Raw genomic sequence first — 20,791 nt, 5'->3', positions numbered from 1 at the left:
GAAAATAGGAAAAAAAATCTTTAAGAGAAAGGAATTTTTGTTTTTCCAAAAAAAAGGGATGAATTCTTTCTTTATTTCCGGAGAGAGGATAAAATGTATTCTTTCTCAAGGAAAGAGAATTCAAAGAGAGAGAGAGAGAGAGAGAGAGAGAGAGAGAGTAGAAATATTTTTTTTAATAGTGGCAATTTTTGAGTAGTTTTAAAACTCTTAGAAACTGCTTCCCCATTTTCTCATTTATTGGGTCGGTTCGAGTCAGCCCACTTGGGCACCCAAACCCAACTCCAACATAATAGGTTCATAACATTTGAAAAGTAGAATATTGTTTGGGTCTTTGAATCAACTTTTCTTTCATTTGCTCTAAAGATGAAATTGGGAGGAAGATGCCAATGCCTCCAAGTCAAGTCAAATTAAGACTATGCTCTCGATCTCAACTTCGTGGAAAATACTTGGGACAACGATCTCCAAGCTAAGTCAAACCAAACATTACTTCTCTTTGATTTAGATAACTTTGTATATAATGGTCCGTTTGGCATACAACGTTTCACACTTGAAATATTTTCCAAAATAGGCTTCAATCGAAGCGGTTTCATAAAGTTGCTAGTCTCATTGAGATTGCCTTTGTTTTTCTTTCGGTTCCTGCAATTCCACGGTGATTCTCAGCCATGTTAATCGGTTTCATGCTCGATACCAAGGAGCTCTCTTTATCCTATTATTTTTTCTTTTTCCTTCCACAATTTTCATAACTGGGCCTTCTTGGGAAACAGATGGCTTCATCTGCATAATTTGTCCTTGGTGTTAACCCCAATGGACTCTGCTATGCCTGCAGGTTGGCTCAAGGTCCCAGCTCTTCCCCGTTCCAAGTAAGTTCCATGTCTAATTAGTATGATGAAATTAAGCTTAGTTGTAGCAAGCTGGTTTGCATATTAAAAGCAGTCATTTCTTCTCAAAGAGTTGTTTAATTTTGTTTGTACTACTGTTTCGGAACCCCCATGAAAGAATCTCAAGTTTTTCAATGAAACAATATGAGGATTGTTTATTTCGATAATAATATTGTTTTTAAGAAATCATATTTTATAAAAGAATCTCATTTAAATAAAAGAATTAATTTCATTTACCTTTCCTAACGTTGTGATTGAATACACTTATCCTATTAGTTTGAAATTTCATAAAATATCTATCTTATTTTGAGTGAGATGAAAGGTTGGTGAAAATAATATATGAAAGGAATATGAAAGATATTTATTATTTTTACTCGCTTTCCTTCTCACTCAAAATAAGTGAGACATTTAATAACTTTCAAACCAATGAAATGTAAAAAATTCCAAACCAATAAGATTAAGTATGGTTAGCTAAAACCTTAAGAAAGATGAATGAAATTAACTCTTAAGTAAAAATCTTCTTTTTCAAATTGAGATTTTAATATGAGGATAATTATAAATTTGTGTGGTTTTTTTAAAAGATGGTTTTCACTTGGACATAAAATGCTTTATTTCGGAAGATAAATTCATAATTACCTTTTGTGCACACATAGTTTTGTAAAAGAACCCGAATATGATGAGATAATAGAGGAAATCAAGGGCTTTGTTTGCTTATGGGTTTTTTTTTAAGCTTGTTTTATAAAAATTGTTTTTAAGTAAAAAAAAAAAAAAGAAAAGAAAAGTTTTTTTCAGTCTTTTTTAAAAATAAGAGTGTTTGACAAGGTATTTTTAAATATACTTTTAAAAAAATAAAAAATAATTTTTTTTTGGATGAGTTGTTTTTAAAAATAACCTCACGATTTTGATTTTGTAGAAAAATGTAAATTCAATTTATATAATATTAATCAAATTTAATTCAAGTCTTATTAAAAATAATTTTAATTACAAATAAATTAAAAAATAAATACTTTTTAGTTCTAAAATCATAATTTATTTTATAAAATATACTATTTTAATATATGTTATAAAAATATGGATATTAATATCTTGTAAAAATATAATTGAATTTTTTTTTTGTTAAAAGTGAATAATAATAAATTTTAAAATAGCAATTGTTAACAATATCTTATTTAATATAAATTTAAAAAAAAAATAAAGTTTACCCTTAAAAACGAGTTTTTCATACAAACCATACATTAAGTATTCAATTACAAACAAAGTATTTTGAATTGCTTTTGATTTAGTTTACAATTAATTTTTTTTTTTTTTTTTTGATTATAGTTTACAATTAATTAGATTAGCTTTTTGAATTCCAAATTATTCATAAAAATTAGAAGATTCAATAAATTTTAAAGTATTAATTATATTCCACTTAATCTAGAATCTATTTAGTGAAAAAAAAAATTAAAAAATATAGTTTTGTATAAGAGATATAATAAAGTCATGACTCACAATATATCAATTAATTTACGTTTATTATTTTTTATAGTGATTATATCTCTTTTGTGAGTATAAAACTATTTTTGTAATTTAATATATTAATAAATTTAATATAAAGTATCTCTTGATTCAAAGTTCATTTTTGTAGTGAGAAATTTATAAAAATATAATTAATACAAAAGAGAAATAATAGTAATTGTGGACCAATTTTTATCCATAAATTAATGGTATTAATTGTGTTACTATTTGAATTTTAAATTATTTTACTCATTAATCAATCCTATGCATTAAGTCTTGCTTTATTTGAAATATATTATTTAAGGAAAAAAAATGGAAAAGTATGGTTTTATGCAAAATAGAATAATTAATAGAGTAATTATGAACTAATATGTTTATAAATTTCTAGTATGAATTAATCTGATCACTATTTAAGTTAAATTATAAGACTCGTTAATAAATCAAATGTATTAAGTCTTCGTTTGATTTAGAGTATATTTACCCAGTGAAAAAATTGTAAAAATATGATTATATACAAAAAAAATAAACTAACAAAGCCATTCAAAATGAATTTAGGCCTATGCATTCTAATGTTACTAGTTTTCATGACTTTTTAATTTTAATTAAATATGTTTTTGAGTTTTAAACTATTTTTAAAAATAAATAAATTTTGTCAACCACCATTTAATTTAAAATTTATTTGCCTAATTAAAAATTTTAAAGAAGTTAATGGGAACCCAAAAAAAGTATAATTTAAATGAAGATCATATTTGAAGATTTTCGATACTAATAAAAGAGGATGAAAGAAAAAAAAAAAAAGATCGGGTCATACATTATTTATTTTTTTATGTTTTCTCTTTAATTTTAATTTCCGTATGTATATTTTGTTTTTGTTTTAAAGCAGGTGAAACAACTTGTACTTATTATTTAAAAACTGTATAACAATAGCCAAACAATGGCAACAAGTTTTAAAAACAGTTTCTTGTTTTTGAAAAAAATAAACTGATTTCAATCACACGGGGCAAATAAGCTCAAAGTTTTCCTGTGATGTCCAAAGTTTTTCTATGGTCATGCAAGATCATTTCTCCGAAAAACAAGGCACTGTTGAAACAAGTTTCGCATCTTAAGACCAATTCCGGTTGTCTGGTAAGGTGTGATTGTTGTGATATTTCTCTTAGTCCCCTTCGATTTTAGAACAGTCAATCTCTAACTTGAGCCATACATATGGTTAGATGAACTTTGAAGCATAGAAATAATTTTGCAGCTAATATACACCATGCTGACCTGGAGCGCTGTGATTGGTTTTGACAGGTTATGCACAGTGAAAACTTTAATACCAGTGTGAACAAGAGAGTGATCCGCAGTGTTGCACGTTGCAATACATATGCAATATAAGATTCAGCAATCTTCTAGATGGACGTAGGAAAATTCAAGACAGAAGCGTAATTGACGGGAACAATTGAAAATTCAGCAGTCAGCTATCAACAAGAAGGAAGTAGGAAGCTTTTAACCCCAATTGTCTTCACAAAAACAAGCAAGGTCGTTGTCGGTTAAAGAGACAAAGTTGAGATTAAGAGGGCAGGAACTTGACAGAGAGGACCAGATCATGGCAGAAATAGCAGTTGCAGCAGCAATTGGTGTTGTGCAGATCTTCCTCGGTCAAATAAACCCAGAGCTGAAGAAAAAAAGTTGACATCGGCCTTATCAAAGGACATTTGGAAACCATGCGAGCCTACCTCAAGGACATTAAGCAACGAGAACAAGACACTGAAGGTGCTAGAGATCGAAGAAACAAAGTACAGGAGATTGCATACAAGATTGAGGATGCTCTTGAAGAGTTCATGGTTGATGTGCCAGAACACTTCCATAAGCACAAATTCTCCCAAGCTCTTCATAACGTTTCCCACAAAGTCATGGACTAGAGACCATTCCATAGATTGTCCTCCCGTATAAATGATATTCAAGCCAAGATCAGAGATATCAAAGAGTTAGATTCATTTCGCAAATCTTCCTCTGGAGTAGCCTCAAGTTCCCGTGCTGAAGGAGTCCCTGACCTGGCTTATCCTATCCTCAAAAATGATGAGCTCGTGGGCATGGAGAGGCGTACATCTGATCTTCTTGATCGTCTTATGAAGGAAGAATCAAAGCGTCTGGTGATTTCGGTAGTTGGAGCCAGTGGCTCTGGTAAGACCATTCTGATAAAAAAAGTTTGTGAGAGTGAAGAGGTGAAGGGTCATTTTGAATGTCATGCTTGGGTTCCTCATTCAACCTCCTGCAAAGACACCTGGGAGAAAATTTGCAAAGAAATGGGAGTACCAGTTCCCCCAGGAGGACAAATAGAAGAGAATTTGGTCAACTACTTGGAAGATAAAAGGTATCTCGTGGTTTTGGATGGAGTTTGGAAAGAAGATTGGTGCAACTGCATTAATATATTACCCGACAATGGCAATGGCAGTAGAGTAATCTTCTCCACATGCAGGCTTGATTTAGTTTCTAAATATTCAGATGATTCCTACAATCTAGATCCATTATCAGGCAACGAGGCTTGGGAGCTCTTCTGTAAGAAGGCCTTCCGTGGCAGTGAATGTCCTAAGCACTTAAAAGAGATATCTGAAGATCTCTTGAGCAATTGTGAAGGGCTGCCACTTGCAATAGTGACCTTGGGCAGTCTATTATCAACTAAATGCCGAACACCAGCAGAGTTCCAGAAAGTGCTCGACAGCCTAGGACATAATCTGGACAGAAATTTCGAATTTGGGATCATGAAGAGAGTATTGGAGCAAAGATATTTCAATCTCTCCCACAATCTTAAGCGCTGTTTCTTGTACTTTTGCAATTTTCCTGGGGGTTATCCTGTTACACGTGGGAGACTGATTCGGTTGTGGATAGCTGAAGGATTTGTTGAGGAGAAAGGAGAACAAGCACTGGAGGTGGCAGATGCATACCTCAAAGAGCTCATCAGTGGATGCTTGGTCGACACAAACACAAGGGATGTCCAAGGCCTGGTAAGAAGTTGTCAAGTTAATAATCTTGTGAGAGAATGCCTTGTTTCAATATCTGAAGATGAAAGATTCTGTAAAGTTTTGACCAGAGAAAACTTTGATGAATATGATCACCGTAGCAATCGCCATATAGCAATCCATGATGCTTTCACCGATTCATTGCAAAGCAAGGATTTCTCTCATGTTCGCACCTTATTCATGTTTGGAAAAGAGAATTTTACTGCTTCCGTATTTGGAAAAGCACTAGAGCGCTTCAAGTTTTTGAGAGTTTTGGAATTGAAAGATGCACCTTTGGAAACTTTTCCAGAAGTTGTCAATCTCACCCTATTAAGGTATTTGAATCTGAGGAATACCAAGATAAAGGCAGTTCCAGGCTCAGTAAAAAAGCTTCAAAACCTAGAAACTTTGGACCTCAGACAAACTTTTGTTTCCAAGTTGCCCAAAATTATCTGTGAAGTTCGTAAACTTGTCCATCTTTTAGTGGATAAGCTAAATGAAGATCAAGGTCGGGTAGCAGCAGGTGTGTTTTCAGGAATTGGGGATTTAGCGTCCTTACAGAAGTTGTCACTGATCAAAGCAAACAAGAACAAGCGAATTGCCAAGGAATTGGGAAATTTGACTGCAATGAGGAAACTTGGGATCACAGAACTTGAAAGCAGGGATGGAAAGGATTTGTGTGCATCGATCCAGAAGATGAAGCATCTTTCCTGTTTGCATGTAACATCAAGAAGCAAGGAGGAAGTTCTTGATCTGGATTACATGTCTACCCCTCCAAGCCTGCTTCACAGACTATCTCTGGAAGGAAAATTGCGTGTAACACCTTCATGGATTTCCAAACTTCGTAGTCTGGTCAAGATGAGTCTAAAATCATCCAGATTAGATGGTGGTCTGATTGAGGCCCTTCAAGCTTTGCCTTGTCTCATGGAGCTCCAATTGGTTGATGCTTTCAATGGGGAAGAGTTGGAATTTAGATGCAATTCGTTTCAGGAACTTAGGATGTTAGAAGTTGAACAATCGGATCACCTGCACACGGTGCTAGTGCATGAAGGAGCAATGCCTAATCTTCAAAAGCTTACTATGAGAAGATGTAAGAACTTGAAGTTGGCTCCCTTGGGACTTAATAATCTCACCAGGCTTGAGGAAATGCATCTGTATGAAATGTCAGAGGAGCTCAAAACTGAACTTGACAACTTAAGGATGATTGATCACATTCAAGTCATCCATACTTCTTGCTCTCCGGTGAACAGCACGTACCCAAGTTTCCGAAATCTTTCATCGTTTGCCAGATATTGAAATTCATCCATGCCACGGTCAGGCTGCATTCAGGGAAGGTTTCATTCTACTATCTAGACATGGCTCTCCATTTCTATTTATTTGTCTTCTTTAGGTGTTTGGATGCTGTTTCCTTTTATTTGGATTATATGTTTGTTGTTCAGTGGATTTCAAATAAGATGAGGGATGAAACCTTTTCAGGAGTCAATATGTAGTTTTAACTTGCGTGTATATATTTAACATGCTCTTCAGACAGCTCTTGTGAAAACAAAAATATCCAGGTTTAGAAATTGGATTTTGAAGTCCCAGTTCAGAATCCGACACACATATAGGGGCTCTCTGAGAAATCCATGGTCCAGTTCAGAATCTGACACACATATATAACTATTCATTGATTACTAGGAGTTACAGGGACCTTCATCCTGGTGCAATTTTTTGTCCCCAAAGGTAAGCCTAACCTGACTGAGTCATAATACAACCTTATCACATACAAAATTTCTCAGACACCCAGAATATTACATTCTGTCAATGATTTTATCTTTTGATGTAGCTTTGGAAAGTACAAGGTCGTCGTGTTTTTTTGAGTCAATTTTCTTTTCATTTTTTCTGGTATAAACTTGGGAAGAACATGCTAGTGCAAGTTGTGAGTAGGAATTTTGAAATAACTGTTAGGATCATGAGTTTCAAGTTAAATTAAAAGTACATTGTTTAATTTGACTTTACAGAGTATGGCACATTAGGATCATGGCCCCTTCAATCTAACTTAAGTAAGATAGTAATTAATGCTTTTTTGGCAGTTCCGAGAAATTCATTGGTCGCATTTGGATTACCTGTACTAACCATGGTCCCCGACTGGCTTGTATGGGCCAAAGTACAGCTCTCCCTCTTCTCATTTGGAGTCAACCTGTACTCTTCAGTGGGATAGAAAATCAGTACCTCATATGCCTCTCTCTCTTCTTCTTATCTGGTTGGTCGTAGATTTGGTCATTGGTCCTTTATTTTCCTTGAATGCTTGAATGTATTATGTCAATTACGTAGCACTAAGCTTGCTCTGTATGATTGGATTGAGAATCAGACTTGCAAGGACCGGGGATGAATATATAATTGGAGGGAATTAACAAAGTCTGTGAATGACGGAGATGCTGATAGTTAAGTTCTTATAAGAAAAAATATGGTTCAGTATTTCTGTGTGAAAAGCCGTGGAACTACTTAAAAACATTCCTATCAATATTCTTCCCAAAATGATTTACCTTTTGAAAGAATTTTTATATTCTTGGTGTGATAAAACTACCTAGAGGGGGGTAAGTAGGGTACGTAGTTCAAGACGCAACCCCAAGTTCAGACTTTTTATTCTACTTATTCAAGTATGAACAATATGTTACTAATACCATACATATAAATATAATTCCAATCATACAATGAATACAACATATAACATGAAAAAACGAACTAGCAACCTATTACATATAACAAACCATAGGTGATTCCTCAACTACTAAATAATCAAGGGTACACAATTTTACCTTATTGGATGCTCCTAGTCCCCAGGGTCTTATATTGCCAACAACTATACTTCTTATTTATATCCCCAATGATATACTCCCCCATACTCCTTAGTGAATTCCTCGAAACCTTTATTGAAGTTTCGTGGTGTGAGCCTCTAAACTTTTTTGATGCCCAAAGATACCTTTGAAAAGGTTTTTGAAAGCTTTGAGAGTTAAAGGCACAAAGCTTATTAAACAACTATCTTTTCTAGAGTTTTTTTTCTTTTTCTCAAAATAATCCCTTTTATACTAAAGAAAACCTAGGTCTAGTTTGGTATATAATCAAACTTCTAGTTTCTCAAAATCACCCGCCAAAATGTAAAGGCAGAATGAAATTATGCAAATTAACATCCAATGTTCAAATGCTCGAAGAAAGCATTTGAATGTTAGGTTTAACACCTAAACATTCCTAGGGCGTATTCGAGTGTCCTATTGGACATATGAGTGCTCTCTTTAGGGTGTGCAAACATTCCTTATAAAAATGTATCCCAACTTCAATTTTTATGCTCTTTCGATCTCTATAACCATGCCTAGAATTCATATTATAATCTTGAATAACCTCAAATGCACATATACTTCAAGTAACATTAACATTGAAATAGATGGAAGTCAGATATAAATTAGTTAGAAGTCAAATTTATACATGTAAGACCTAATCATGTAGCAACTTAATAAGTAGGAATCATAACAAAATTGCCAATTAAGCCCAATAGATCAACAATCTCTCTCTTTGCCATGGTTTTAAAAACCAGACCGGACCGGTCGGTCCAACCGGTTGGACCGTCGGCCAGTCACCATTCCGGTTCGGTCCGATCATTAGACCGGATGGAGACCGAACCAGGATTGGACCGCTTGAACTGGCTGTCCAACCGGTGAACCTGACGAACCGGCTGGTTTTGAGGGAACCAGCCGGTTCAAATGATTTTAATTTTTTTTTTAACAGCATCAAACGACGTCGTTTTGGTTGCTTATATAAGGAAATTAAAACCAGCAACCTCCAAGCCTCCAACCCTTCCTACTAGGGCCGCCGTCAACGCGACGCCTACAACAGCCCCACCGACAGTCGCGACACCCACAACAACCCCGACGGCAACCGCGACGCCCCACAGCAGCATCGTTGGCAGCTCGCGATGCCCACAAGCCACAACAGTCCCGTTAGCAGCCCGCCCTCTTCTCTTTTCGCAACCTCCGTGGCCCCGCTCCTCGTCAAGCGCTCATTCTCGGTTTGTTTCCATTATACAACTTTGAGGGATTTTATAATGGTTTGGATTAATTTCTAATAATTAGAAGTACTTTTGTCTTAAAAATTATACCACATTTCAGGTGATTCTTATCATAGTATTTGATTGGTGTTTCTTCTAAAAGAATTTTTTATTATTTAGAGAACTTTGAGAAATTATACCACAATCAAATACAACTTTTAGATAACTTTGAAATTGGAGCTTGCCTGCGTGGAGCCATGTGTGGAGGGATTTTATAATGGTTTGGATTAATTTCTAATAATTAGAAGTACTTTTCTCTCAAAAATTATACCACATTTCAGGTGATTCTTATCATAGTATTTGATTGGTGTTTCTTCTAAAAGAATTTTTTATTATTTAGTATTATCAAAAATATTTTTCTAATTTATATCTAAATATTCATTTTTTTTTTATTTTATCAAAATGTTATTTTTCTTTTACAAAAAATGATACTAATAAAAACACACAAGTTAAAAAATGCATCTATCAAAATCACCACAAGCCCACCAGCTTTGAATTCTTTCCCCAATTAATAAAAAAATAAAAAATAAAAAACACCCACATGCACATGTAGTTCAAGAATTCTCGGTTTGTTTCCATTATACAATAGTTTGTGCATTATGATATTAGATTGCAACTCAACCATAGATTCAAGTGCCTAAAATGTGATAATGATTTGATGTTTGATTATCTAAGGAATTATAGGTGAAAAAGTGTATTTTTTACTATCATTAATATGTGATATGTGATTGTAAATTGTTGATGACTTGATTATAAATCATTAAATTGTTGATGACTTTCATTCTCTAGACTGATGTGGGATTTTTGTTTCTAATTTTGATAAGGAAATAAAAAATGGCATCAAACTTGACTCTATCCTCTGGTCAAGATTCAACTACCCATTCTCAATCAAGTAGAAGTAAGACCGACCTTGCATGGGAGCATGTTTCTGAAGAAAGATATGGAAATGGAAGGAGAGCTCTTATTTGTTTGTATTGTAAAAAGATTGCAAAAGGTGGAGGTATTCATAGAATGAAACTACATCTTGCTGGAGTGAAAGAAGATATTGGTCCATGTAAATCGGTTCCACCTGATGTCAGATTTTGCATGGAAAATTCTTTGCAAGAGTTTGTGAATGCTAAGAAAGCAACCAAAGAAGCAAATGAATATAGAAATCCTTATGGTCCTAATGTGTCACAATTTGAAGGGGATATGGCAGAAGGTGAAGAAGAGGTTCAAGAAATGCAAAGTCCTATGGCAGCTAGTAGTGGAAAAAGGAAAAAATCAACAGTGGATAAGTATTTTGCACCAAGAAATACTGAAGGAGCTCAACCTTCCATGAGGAGTGTGCTAGCTGGGAAAGAAGCTACTTGGAGAGCGGATATGGCGGTTGGGAGATTCTTTTATGATGTATGCATTCCTACTAATGCTGTGAATTCCTTCTACTTCAAGCCAATGTTGGATGCTATATCTACAATTGGTTCTGGATATAAGGGTCCAAATTACTATCAGTTGCGGATTAATCTTTTAAAGGATGCCAAGAAGGAAGTTCAATTACTTGTGGACTCTTATCGTGCAATTTGGGCAAAAGTTGGGTGTACAATAATGGGTGATGGTTGGACAGATAATAGACAAAGAACACTCATCAACTTCCTTGTGTGTTGTCCTAAAGGAATATCGTTTGTGAAATCTGTTGATGCTTCGGACATTGTCAAGGATGCAACTAATTTGTTTCAGTTATTTGATGAAGTGATTGAATGGGTGGATCCACTCAATATAGTTCATGTAGTGATTGATAATGCAGCAAATTATGTGGCCGCGGGGAGATTGATTTCTCAGAAGCATAAACACATTAATTGGTCACCTTGTGCAACTCATTGTCTTAATTTGATCTTTAAGGATATTGGTAAGATAGACCATGTTGCTGAACTTGTAAGACGTGCATTAAAGGTGACAATTTTTGTGTATAATCATGTTGCTTTGTTAAGTTGGTTGAGAAAAAGGGAAGGATGGACAGAGATTCTGCGACCTGGTGCAACTCGCTTTGCTACTACTTTCATTGCACTCAAGAGTCTTCATGATCATAAACATGACTTGCAAGCTTTGGTGACTAGTAAGTTCTTTGTAGACTCTAGATATTCAAAGGATTATAAAAGCCAAGTTGCAATTTCCATCATCTTGGATAATAAATTTTGGAATGATTGTTTGATTGTTGTGAATCTTATGTCTCCACTAATGTGTTTATTACGTATTGTTGATTGTGATGAAAGGCCTTCGATGGGATATGTGTATGAAGGCATGTATAGGGTTCGTTTGGGCATCAAGAAATTGTTTAACTACAGCGAAAGACTATACAAGCCTTATACAGAGATCATAAAGCAATGTTGGGATCAACAACTAAAGAAAAGCATTCATTCAGCAGCTTATTGGTTGAATCCATGTTTCCAATATGATCAGGAAAACTTTTGTAATAAGCCAAATGTTATTAGAGGTGTCATGGATGTTATTGATCAAAAAGTTCTGAAAGGCAAAACAATGAATGAAATGAGGTTATTTCGTGATCGATTGGGAAGTTTTGGACGAGACCTTGCTTATTCTTCACGTGAAGTACTTCAACCTGGTAAAATATTATTTTCATTTATTAGTGTGTTTGTTCTTTTTTATTAGTTACCTACTTACTATTTAATATTTTAAACTTGCTAATGTGTTTTATTTTTTTCTTATTTTTAATGTGAAATGGTAACTAGATGAATGGTGGAGGCTACATGGATACAGTGCACCACATTTACAAAAGTTGGCCATTCAAATATTGAGCCAAACCGCATCGTCTTCTGGATGTGAGAGGAATTGGAGTGTCTTTGAACGTATACATACCAAAAGAAGGAATAGATTGGAACATCAAAGGCTTAATGATCTTGTATACGTTCATTACAATTTGCGGCTAAAAAATCGGTATAAATGCTCTCTTAGTTGTTTTGAATTTAAATTCTTCTATTCACAATTATGAATAATTATATGATTTTCTTTTTTAGGTTTTATAACAAGAAAAGAATCTATGATCCCATTGACTATGCATGCATTGATGAGACCGATTTTTGGGTAGTTGATGACGATCAGCCAGCAGAGCTAGATGTTGAAGAATTGGAAAATCTTCTATATGAAGAAGGGTCAATTCCAATAAATGAAGTGGAAGGTTCAATTTCTCACATTGGTTAGTAAAATATTTAAACTTATAAAAGTTCAATAATTATATTTTTTTTCTTCAAAAATGATTTCTTGTTGATATATATTCAATATTTTTGTAGATGATGAGGATGGTGGTGACGTGGCTAGAGAAGGGCTTGATGTGGAGAATTTTGGTTTTCCAAATGCTCCTTTTCAATTTCCATATTCCAATTTCCAAAATGAATGAAGGCATGAATTTTATATTTATTAGTATGCAAAAATCTTCATGAATATTCAAACATTGACATGTTATGTTTTTATTTTGAGTAATTATTTAAGTGTTGTGGACCTATGGTTGACATTTGTATTATTTGTTATGGACAATGTGTTAAGTTAACAACTCTTTGATAATTTGGTTATTATAGGATAGTAATGGTTTGATTATTTGATAAATATTGAGTTTATTGACATTATGAATGTATAACATCTTATATTGTGTTATAAATATCATATATGATAATTGATGACTTCTACAGGTAAAACATTTTGTGACAAAACTCAAGTTACTCAATAAACAAAGTAGATGCTGTCAAAATTTACATAGAATTTATTAATTTTTTTTAATTTTTTATATTATATAAAATAATAAAATATATATTTATGACGTCACCGGTTCTATAGCGGTTTGACCGGCGGTCCGACCAGTGAACCGTGAACCGGTAACTTTTCTGGTTCAATGACCGGTCCGATTTTTAAAACATTGCTATTTGGTCATGTTATCACAAAATACTTTGTTGTAATAAGGTTGCTCTAGAACTATAATAAACAACCTCATTAAACCTAAGTCTAACCATATCTTAACAATCCTTACTCCAAAATCTATAACTTGGATATGCACACATTGAAACAATAAACCTGTGAAACACATATGCGACAATAATGACATAAATCAATGCTAATAATGCTCAATGCTTATATTTGTGTGTGTACACACACACACACACACACACATAGGCAAAGGAAAAGGCAAATCAATAACAAAAAAATCAAACTGGTTATAAAAGTAAATGAGAGAAAATACTCTAAAGATAAACTATATATATGGAGCAAAAAGGATAAGCCATAAATCCAAAGTATAAACCTAAATGAGCAAAGTGCAAAGTATTGTTAAACTATAACCTAAAAAAGAGAGACTTGTATTAAGAAAAAGAAAAAAACACTCTCTTATGGATCCTAAACAGAAAAAACAACCTATGGGGTTGCATCTAGTAGTAGAAAAGAACGAGAACTCAAAACAGTCCATGAAGCAGCCTAAGACTCTAAAATAGAGAGACTCACCTCAAGGTTATGCACCCATGAGTCAATAACAATACCATCTAGATTCAAGTGCTACTCTCATTAAGTCCATTTTTTTTTTTCGTTTTTCCAATGTTAATCACCTTTGGTCTCAATTTGTTAGTGAGAGATTTCAAGAATTTTGAACACCTTGGACTTAGGGATCCCTTTTCCTATGTTATAGCAAGAATTAACAGTATAACTGAGTTCAATGTAGAACTCAATGATAGTCTCGTTCTTTGTCATTAGAATATTTCAAATTTTATAGTACCCATCGGTAACTTAGACAACTTCATAGTAGAGGTTCCCTTCATTGTCACTGTAAGAGTGTCCCAAGCCTCTTTAGCATATTTATAGTTAAGAATCCTACAAAACTCATCATTTGACACCTTTGAAAATACAATAAAGGGCTTAAACATTTACTTCACTCCATTTATTATCCACTGTGTCCCATTTCTTCTTGGGTTTTAACTCATAAAGACTACCCTTTTTTACTTAGGGGTTAACCACCTAAACTCCACTATGTTCCATACATGTCCTTATTTCATTTTCAAGGACTTCATTCCAACCTTCCATTGAGAGTGGTTATTCCTAAAAAAAATAGATGATAGTTTGTAGAAATTCCACTGTTTGTGGTTCAATCTATCAAGACAACCAAGAAAAAAAAAATCAACCAACTTTGATACCACTTGAAAGAATTTTTGTAATCTTGATATGATAAAACTACCTTGGTGGGGAGGAAAAGGGGTTATGAATAGATAGTCTAGGATTTTTTTTTATTAATTCTACTTATTAAATTATGAACAATATGTCATCAATCCCATGAATATAATATAATTCCAATCATACAATAAACATAATATCTAACATGGAAAAACCACATCTAGGTGTAAGAACCTATAGGTGATATTTTGACCACTAAATGATCCCTAAATTTTGAGAGAAAAATATATAGTTTTACTTTAGTGGATGCTCTTACTCCCTAAGGTCTTGAATCGTTAGGACCGATACTTATTTTATAGTACTACCTCATGGTCCTTAGTAGGTACCTCAAAGCTTTTGTCAAAGTTTCATGATGTGAGCCTTTGACCTTTATTAAAACTAAAAGATACTTTCAATAAGGTTTTTGAAAGCTTTGAGAGATGAAGAAATAAAGCTTATTAAACGAATCTTTTTTTTTTTTTTTGTTACAAACCATTCATTTTTTATACTCAAGAAAGCCTATGACTAGTTTTGGAATATAATTAAAGTTTAGTTTTTCAAAATCACCCTTGGAAATACAAATCAAAATGAAATCGTGTAAAACTAACAACCACCATTCAAATTCCCAAAAGGAGCTTTTGAACATTCCTAAGGGGATGGTCAACATTTAATCCTCTCTTTAGGGTATTTGAATGCTTCTTTAAAAATACATATTGACTTTGATTTTTGTGCTTTCTTTTTCCACAACCCATGCCTAGAATTCACATTATAACCATTCCCATAAGCTTTAATAACCTCAAGTGAATGGAGTAGTATGAATTTTTCCTTACATCTATCTCATTGCATTACATGCCAACTCCTACTCTTCACATTTCCTCTTTATATACAAAACTTTTTGGATCTTAGCAAATCTACTCCAAACTTTGTGTCTTTGATTGTCTGTGTTATCCTTGTCTTCGTCCATACTTCCACACAAACTAGCACCTCGCTCCACGCCTTGTGTCTTCCTTAGTTATTTTCTTACCCAAAGTGCCTACCTTTGCCTAGATCCTTCTATCTTCAAGTTTTACACCTCTTAACAAGTGAAATTTGTTGAAAACATCTTTCTTTTCGATTCTCTTCAATGTCATCTTAGTCCTCCACAATCAGATATCTTATCTTACTAGTTCCCTCCTATGTTTAATGTTATAGTTTTAACTTTTTCATCACTTGATATATCATTTCCATAACCGAACTCTATAGTTTTAACATTCGACTCCCCTTCATGTGTAGATCTGATGCCTGATAAGCCATTTGCATCCCTATTTCCGCCTTTTTCCTCACCCATGCATCATTTTTCACCTTGAGTTAACCCACTCTAAAAACAACATTCACAAACTCATTCGAAAACTTAAACTCTCTATTCATATCTCCTCATTTGATGATCTTGAACCTACCACCACCAGCTAAGCCGTCAAAGATCACAAATGGTGTTAGTCTATGTTAGAAAATTATGATGCTCATGTTTGGAATGGTACATGGGAACTTTTTCCCTAGGAACCAACACACAATATTGTTAGGTGAAAGTGGATTTTTCATACTAAGAGTTCACTTAATGGTTCTGTTGATGGGTATAAAGCATGGCTTGTTGCCAAAGGATTTCACCAATGATTGAGCTTTGATTATCATGATACTTTCAGTCCTATTGTAAAACCTACCACTATACGCTTTGTTCTCAATATTGCTATTAGTCGTGGTTGGTCTTTATGTCAACTAGATGTTAACAATGTTTTTCTTCAAGGCAACTTGTTTGAAGATGTTTTCATGGCTCAACCACTAGGATTCATTGGTTGTAATCATCTTGATCACATTTGTAAACTTCTTAAAGCTATCTGTGGTCTCAAGCAAGTACCACGTGCTTCGTTTCATGAGCTTCGTCGATCTCTTATCACCTTTAGCTTCACCAACTCCTATTCTAACACATCACTATTTGTCCTTAACATTGATGGTATTATGGTATATTTCTTTGTTATGTTAATGACATTATCATTACAAGTGACAATGATATGGTGTCGTACAGAAGTTCATCCTAACTCTTTCCTAATGATTCTCCCTTAAAGATCTTAGACCCCTTTCTTATTTTCTTGGTGTTGAAGTAACACAACATTTTCATGGTTTATTTCTTTCCCAACTCTGTTATATTAGAGATCTTTTAGCTTGCATTCGCATGTCAAATACTAAATCAGTCTCCACACTAGCTACATCTCCAACTCTTAAACTCCATATTGGTATTGCCTTCTCTGATCCAACTAAGTATCAAACTATTATTAGTAGTGTTTAGTATCTTCTCGTACTCGGTCTGATATCTCTTTTCTGGTGAATAAACTCTCATAGTTTATGCATCATCTTACTAGTGATCACTGAATTACTGTCAATCGCCTTTTTCAGTATCTTTGTGGCACATTTGATCATGGTCTAATTCTTTATCGCAATTCCTTCCTCTCTCTTCATGCCTTTTCTAATGCAAATTGGGTGGTAACAAAGATGACTTGACTTCTATGAGTGTTGACATTATCTACCTTGGTCACACCCTATGTTGTGGAGTTCCAAGAAGCAAAGAACTATTGCATGCTTCTACTAAAGCAAAATATCATTCTATTGCTCATACATCTACTAAATTGCTTTGGGTATGTCACTTCTTATTGAACTTGGTATCTATGTTTCCCAAATACCTATGATCTACTACGATAATATTGGTGCTACTCATCTTTGTTGAAATTTAGTTTTTCATTTCCACATGAAACATGTTGCATTGGATTATCACTTCATTCTTGAACAAGTTCAAAGTAGTGTTCTTAATGTGGCTCATGTCTCCTTTGAAGATCAGCTAATCGATGTCCTTACTAAGCCTCTTCCACATGCACGATATTTTACTCTTCAAGCCAAGATTGGACTCTCCTCATGGAGGTTCATCTTGTCAAGGGATATGTTTATCCTTAATTTAACTATTAATAGTTTGAATTAGAGTAGAATCTAGAGTTTGAATTAGAGTAAAAGTCTACCATTAGTTTGAATTATAATTTGAATTAAAATAGAAGTCTACTATTAATTTGAATTAGAATAAGAGATAGAGTTTAAATTATAGTGGAACTCAATTGTATGTATTTATAAATATTCATCATCATCAATGAGAATGATATGCTATAATTTCCAAAATTATTCTTACTTTATTAATCCATACTTCTTATTACTTTCCCGTGAACAGAACATGCCCTCGTTTCCGAAATCTTTCACTGTCTTCCAGAACTTGAGGTTCAGCCATGCCATGGTCGGGGCCACTTTCGTTGAAGGTTTCATTCTAATAAATAGGCATTGCTCTCCATTTTCCTTCCTTTGTCTTCTTTAGGGTCTTGGATCCTATTTCTTCTTAACTGAAATATATGTTTTCTGTTTAGTGGAAGTTCAAATAAGATGAAAGTATATATAAGAGTGTTTAACATGTTTTTCAGACAACTCTTGTGAAACATCAGAAATCCCAGTTCACAATCTGGCACATATTGGAGCTCTCTGAAAAATTCATGGTCCAGGTTATATATTATATATTTTTTTAATAAATAATATATTTCTTTTGTTTGCTATTAAAACAACTAGTCAGAGTGGTGCCTCAACTCGTTTAATGAGTTTGAGGTTAAAGTTAAAATCTTTTAGGTGGGCCTTTTGAGGTGAAAACATTAGCAATTGTTTAATTGGGGCTGGACCCTTTTAATGATAATATAAAAAATAATAATAATAATAATAAAAAAGAGGGGGTAGCTGGGCTTTAATGAAAAAAAGGGAGGGAGGAGGGTTGGGTTGTTTGAAAGAATCAAAGGGGTGGCATTGAACTAGCCCGTGATCGAACCAGACTGAAAGGGTCACCATCAGACGGGCTTTTAACAACTCCATCAGCCCACCCTTTAGTATTTCTAAAAATATATTTTACAATTAATTAAAATCATGAAAAATGAGAGTACCCTCGTCAACATACAACTATTAAAAGATAAGATTATGATGACATTTTTTTTAACTTAATTATGAACATAATTTGCTTTCAGAGATTTTTAGATGTTTGTCTTAATTTTAATTTTTTTATTATTTATTTTAAAAAAATGTTTGATTGAAAAAAATAATTTTTTAAGACAAATAAAACAATCTAAAAATTATTACTTAATACTTAATAGAAATAAAATAATAAAATAAAATATGCATTTAGTACTATTTGATTCTAGAATCAAATTAAATTAAGTTGTATTTAGATTTAAGAAAAAAAAAAAAACATCACGTGAGTGTTTTCTAATTTGCTGTTTCTGTTTTTCTTATGCTCTACTGGAGTAAAAAATATTTGTTTTATTTTATTACGAAAAATAGGAAAGAACAACAATCATTGGATGACACAATTGTGGCTTTGACCTAGAATTTTCAGCAGCATCCCTACAGACTCTCCGGCCTCGGATAGAGAAACAGTTTGGTGGAGAATATCATTTGAAAGATCCAGTACCAACCGCCGACCAGAAAGAGCTTGATCCAGGACTTTAAAAAGGCTCTTAGGTATTTGGGAAATATCAGTGGCTTTTGCAGAGAACTTGGAGAAAGGCTAGACGGCGACCACCTTATCAAGCTTCTGGAAGTCGCCGCGACCGACCAGAAATCATCACCATAGACCAAGCGTTGGCGGTGGCGTTGGAGAGCCCGGCCAGGCCGTGGACACAGCTAGGGCCTGAGACGATGAGAAGGAGGCCGGCCTTGCCGGTAAGATAGCCGTAAGCGGAGGCAGCATAGCCCGCCGACTGCTCGTTGTGGAAGGCGAGGAAGCGAATGACGATTGACACGGTGTGGACCCCGTATTTCGGCTCATGCGTTTCCCACTCAATGGCGAGCTCGATTTTTGTTTTGAAAAATGATTTTATTGTTGATTAAGAAAATGACTTGGAGTCGCCACTTATTTTTGTTTTATTTTTAAAAGGGTAAACAAAATAAGAAAGAAAACCCTAAGTGCGACTCCTTATTTTGGAAAAGGTGATCTACGAAAAACCGGATCGGGGTCGGGGGTCAGGTTACTTATCGGGAAGGTACGGTAGAAGACCATAGCACCCCTCTAAGTCCCTAAAGTCGGGTCTCTACTAATAAAACGAAGCTGACATGACAATCAGTAGGAAAAATCAATGGATACTCACCTAAATCATGCACAATATGGGAAACAAAACACGCAATAGAGATTGACCAGAATGAGAGTAGATGCATACCTCGGCCACGAGCCACAATGCGCTATCAAGAAACGGGATTAGTGCAAAATTAATGAATACAAAATATAGCTCATGCATATCGGGGTACAAATGGAACTCAAGCAAAATACATTAAGCACGACGGTTTACGATCAACAAGGATCAAACCTGGGGCCCCTACCAAAGCCCAATTTTTCATTCATGAGCTAGTCTCACAAATCCCGTGTTTTGGAACTATGGAGAATTCATTATTGCTTACCAGAAGATTATTTAGGAACTGAAAGGAGATTAAAACTATTCGAGTGAAAAACCGGATCCCGGGAGTTTATTTGAAGATTAGAGTATTTGGAATTAAATTTAAAGTATTAGAGCCTCGGTAATTAAAATGAAATTTGCCAAAGAAAATGAGAAATGAACTTTAGGGAATTAAACCGGACAGATATAGACTTTGAAAGTTGAATTTGTGATAATAATAATAATGAGGAATGAACTTTAGGAAATTGAACTGCGAGAATATAGATTTTTAATAATAATAAGAAGAAATGAACTTTAAGAAATTAAACGGCTAGAGTATAGATTTTTAATAATAATAATAATAATAATAATAATAATAATAACAATAAATGATAATAATAATATGGATAAACGAAAGGGATTAAAAAGGGCTTTGGAATTATGAGGGCCTAAGGTGATAACAATAACGATAATAATAATAAGGATAATTACAATAACAATAAGGTTTTGAAATAATAATAATAATAATAATAATAATGATAACAAGATTTTGAAAGTCGAATTAACGATAACAATAATAATAATGAGATTTTAAAAGTTAAATTAATAATAATAACAATAAGGTTTTGAGGGTTTGAATTAATAATAACGATAATAATAATAATAATAATAATAATAAGATTTTGAAAGTGGAATTAATAA

The 20,791-nt window shown here is 33.8% G+C and overlaps 2 protein-coding genes across 2 annotated transcripts; both read left to right on the top strand.

The window, feature by feature from the left end:
• The first annotated feature begins 662 nt into the window (after positions 1-662).
• On the top strand, positions 663-6,849 carry LOC117908748 (disease resistance protein RPM1-like). Its single transcript, XM_034822449.1, has 2 exons — positions 663-860; positions 3,666-6,849. Exon 2 carries the CDS (start codon positions 4,448-4,450, stop codon positions 6,647-6,649), a length of 2,202 nt encoding a protein of 733 aa, XP_034678340.1. The 5' UTR covers positions 663-860; positions 3,666-4,447; the 3' UTR covers positions 6,650-6,849.
• Positions 6,850-10,268: 3,419 nt separating this feature from the next.
• On the top strand, positions 10,269-19,391 carry LOC117908185. Its single transcript, XM_034821835.1, has 2 exons — positions 10,269-11,519; positions 19,212-19,391. Exons 1-2 carry the CDS (start codon positions 10,269-10,271, stop codon positions 19,389-19,391), a joined length of 1,431 nt encoding a protein of 476 aa, XP_034677726.1.
• The last annotated feature ends 1,400 nt before the right edge of the window (positions 19,392-20,791 follow it).

The sequence above is a fragment of the Vitis riparia genome, chromosome 19 (genome assembly GCF_004353265.1).
Source record: "Vitis riparia cultivar Riparia Gloire de Montpellier isolate 1030 chromosome 19, EGFV_Vit.rip_1.0, whole genome shotgun sequence".
Classification (NCBI taxonomy): Eukaryota; Viridiplantae; Streptophyta; class Magnoliopsida; order Vitales; family Vitaceae; genus Vitis; species Vitis riparia.
This window is presented reverse-complemented; position numbering and strand designations above follow the sequence as displayed.

Excerpts from the sequence above, each read along its gene's own strand:
- LOC117908748 (XM_034822449.1), top strand. The coding sequence starts at position 4,448 with ATGGAGAGGCGTACATCTGATCTTCTTGATCGTCTTATGAAGGAAGAA.
- LOC117908185 (XM_034821835.1), top strand. The coding sequence starts at position 10,269 with ATGGCATCAAACTTGACTCTATCCTCTGGTCAAGATTCAACTACCCAT. Across the intron at positions 11,520-19,211 it reads AACATGACTTGCAAGCTTTG|AGAACTTGGAGAAAGGCTAG; the intron begins GTGACTAGTAAG and ends TGGCTTTTGCAG.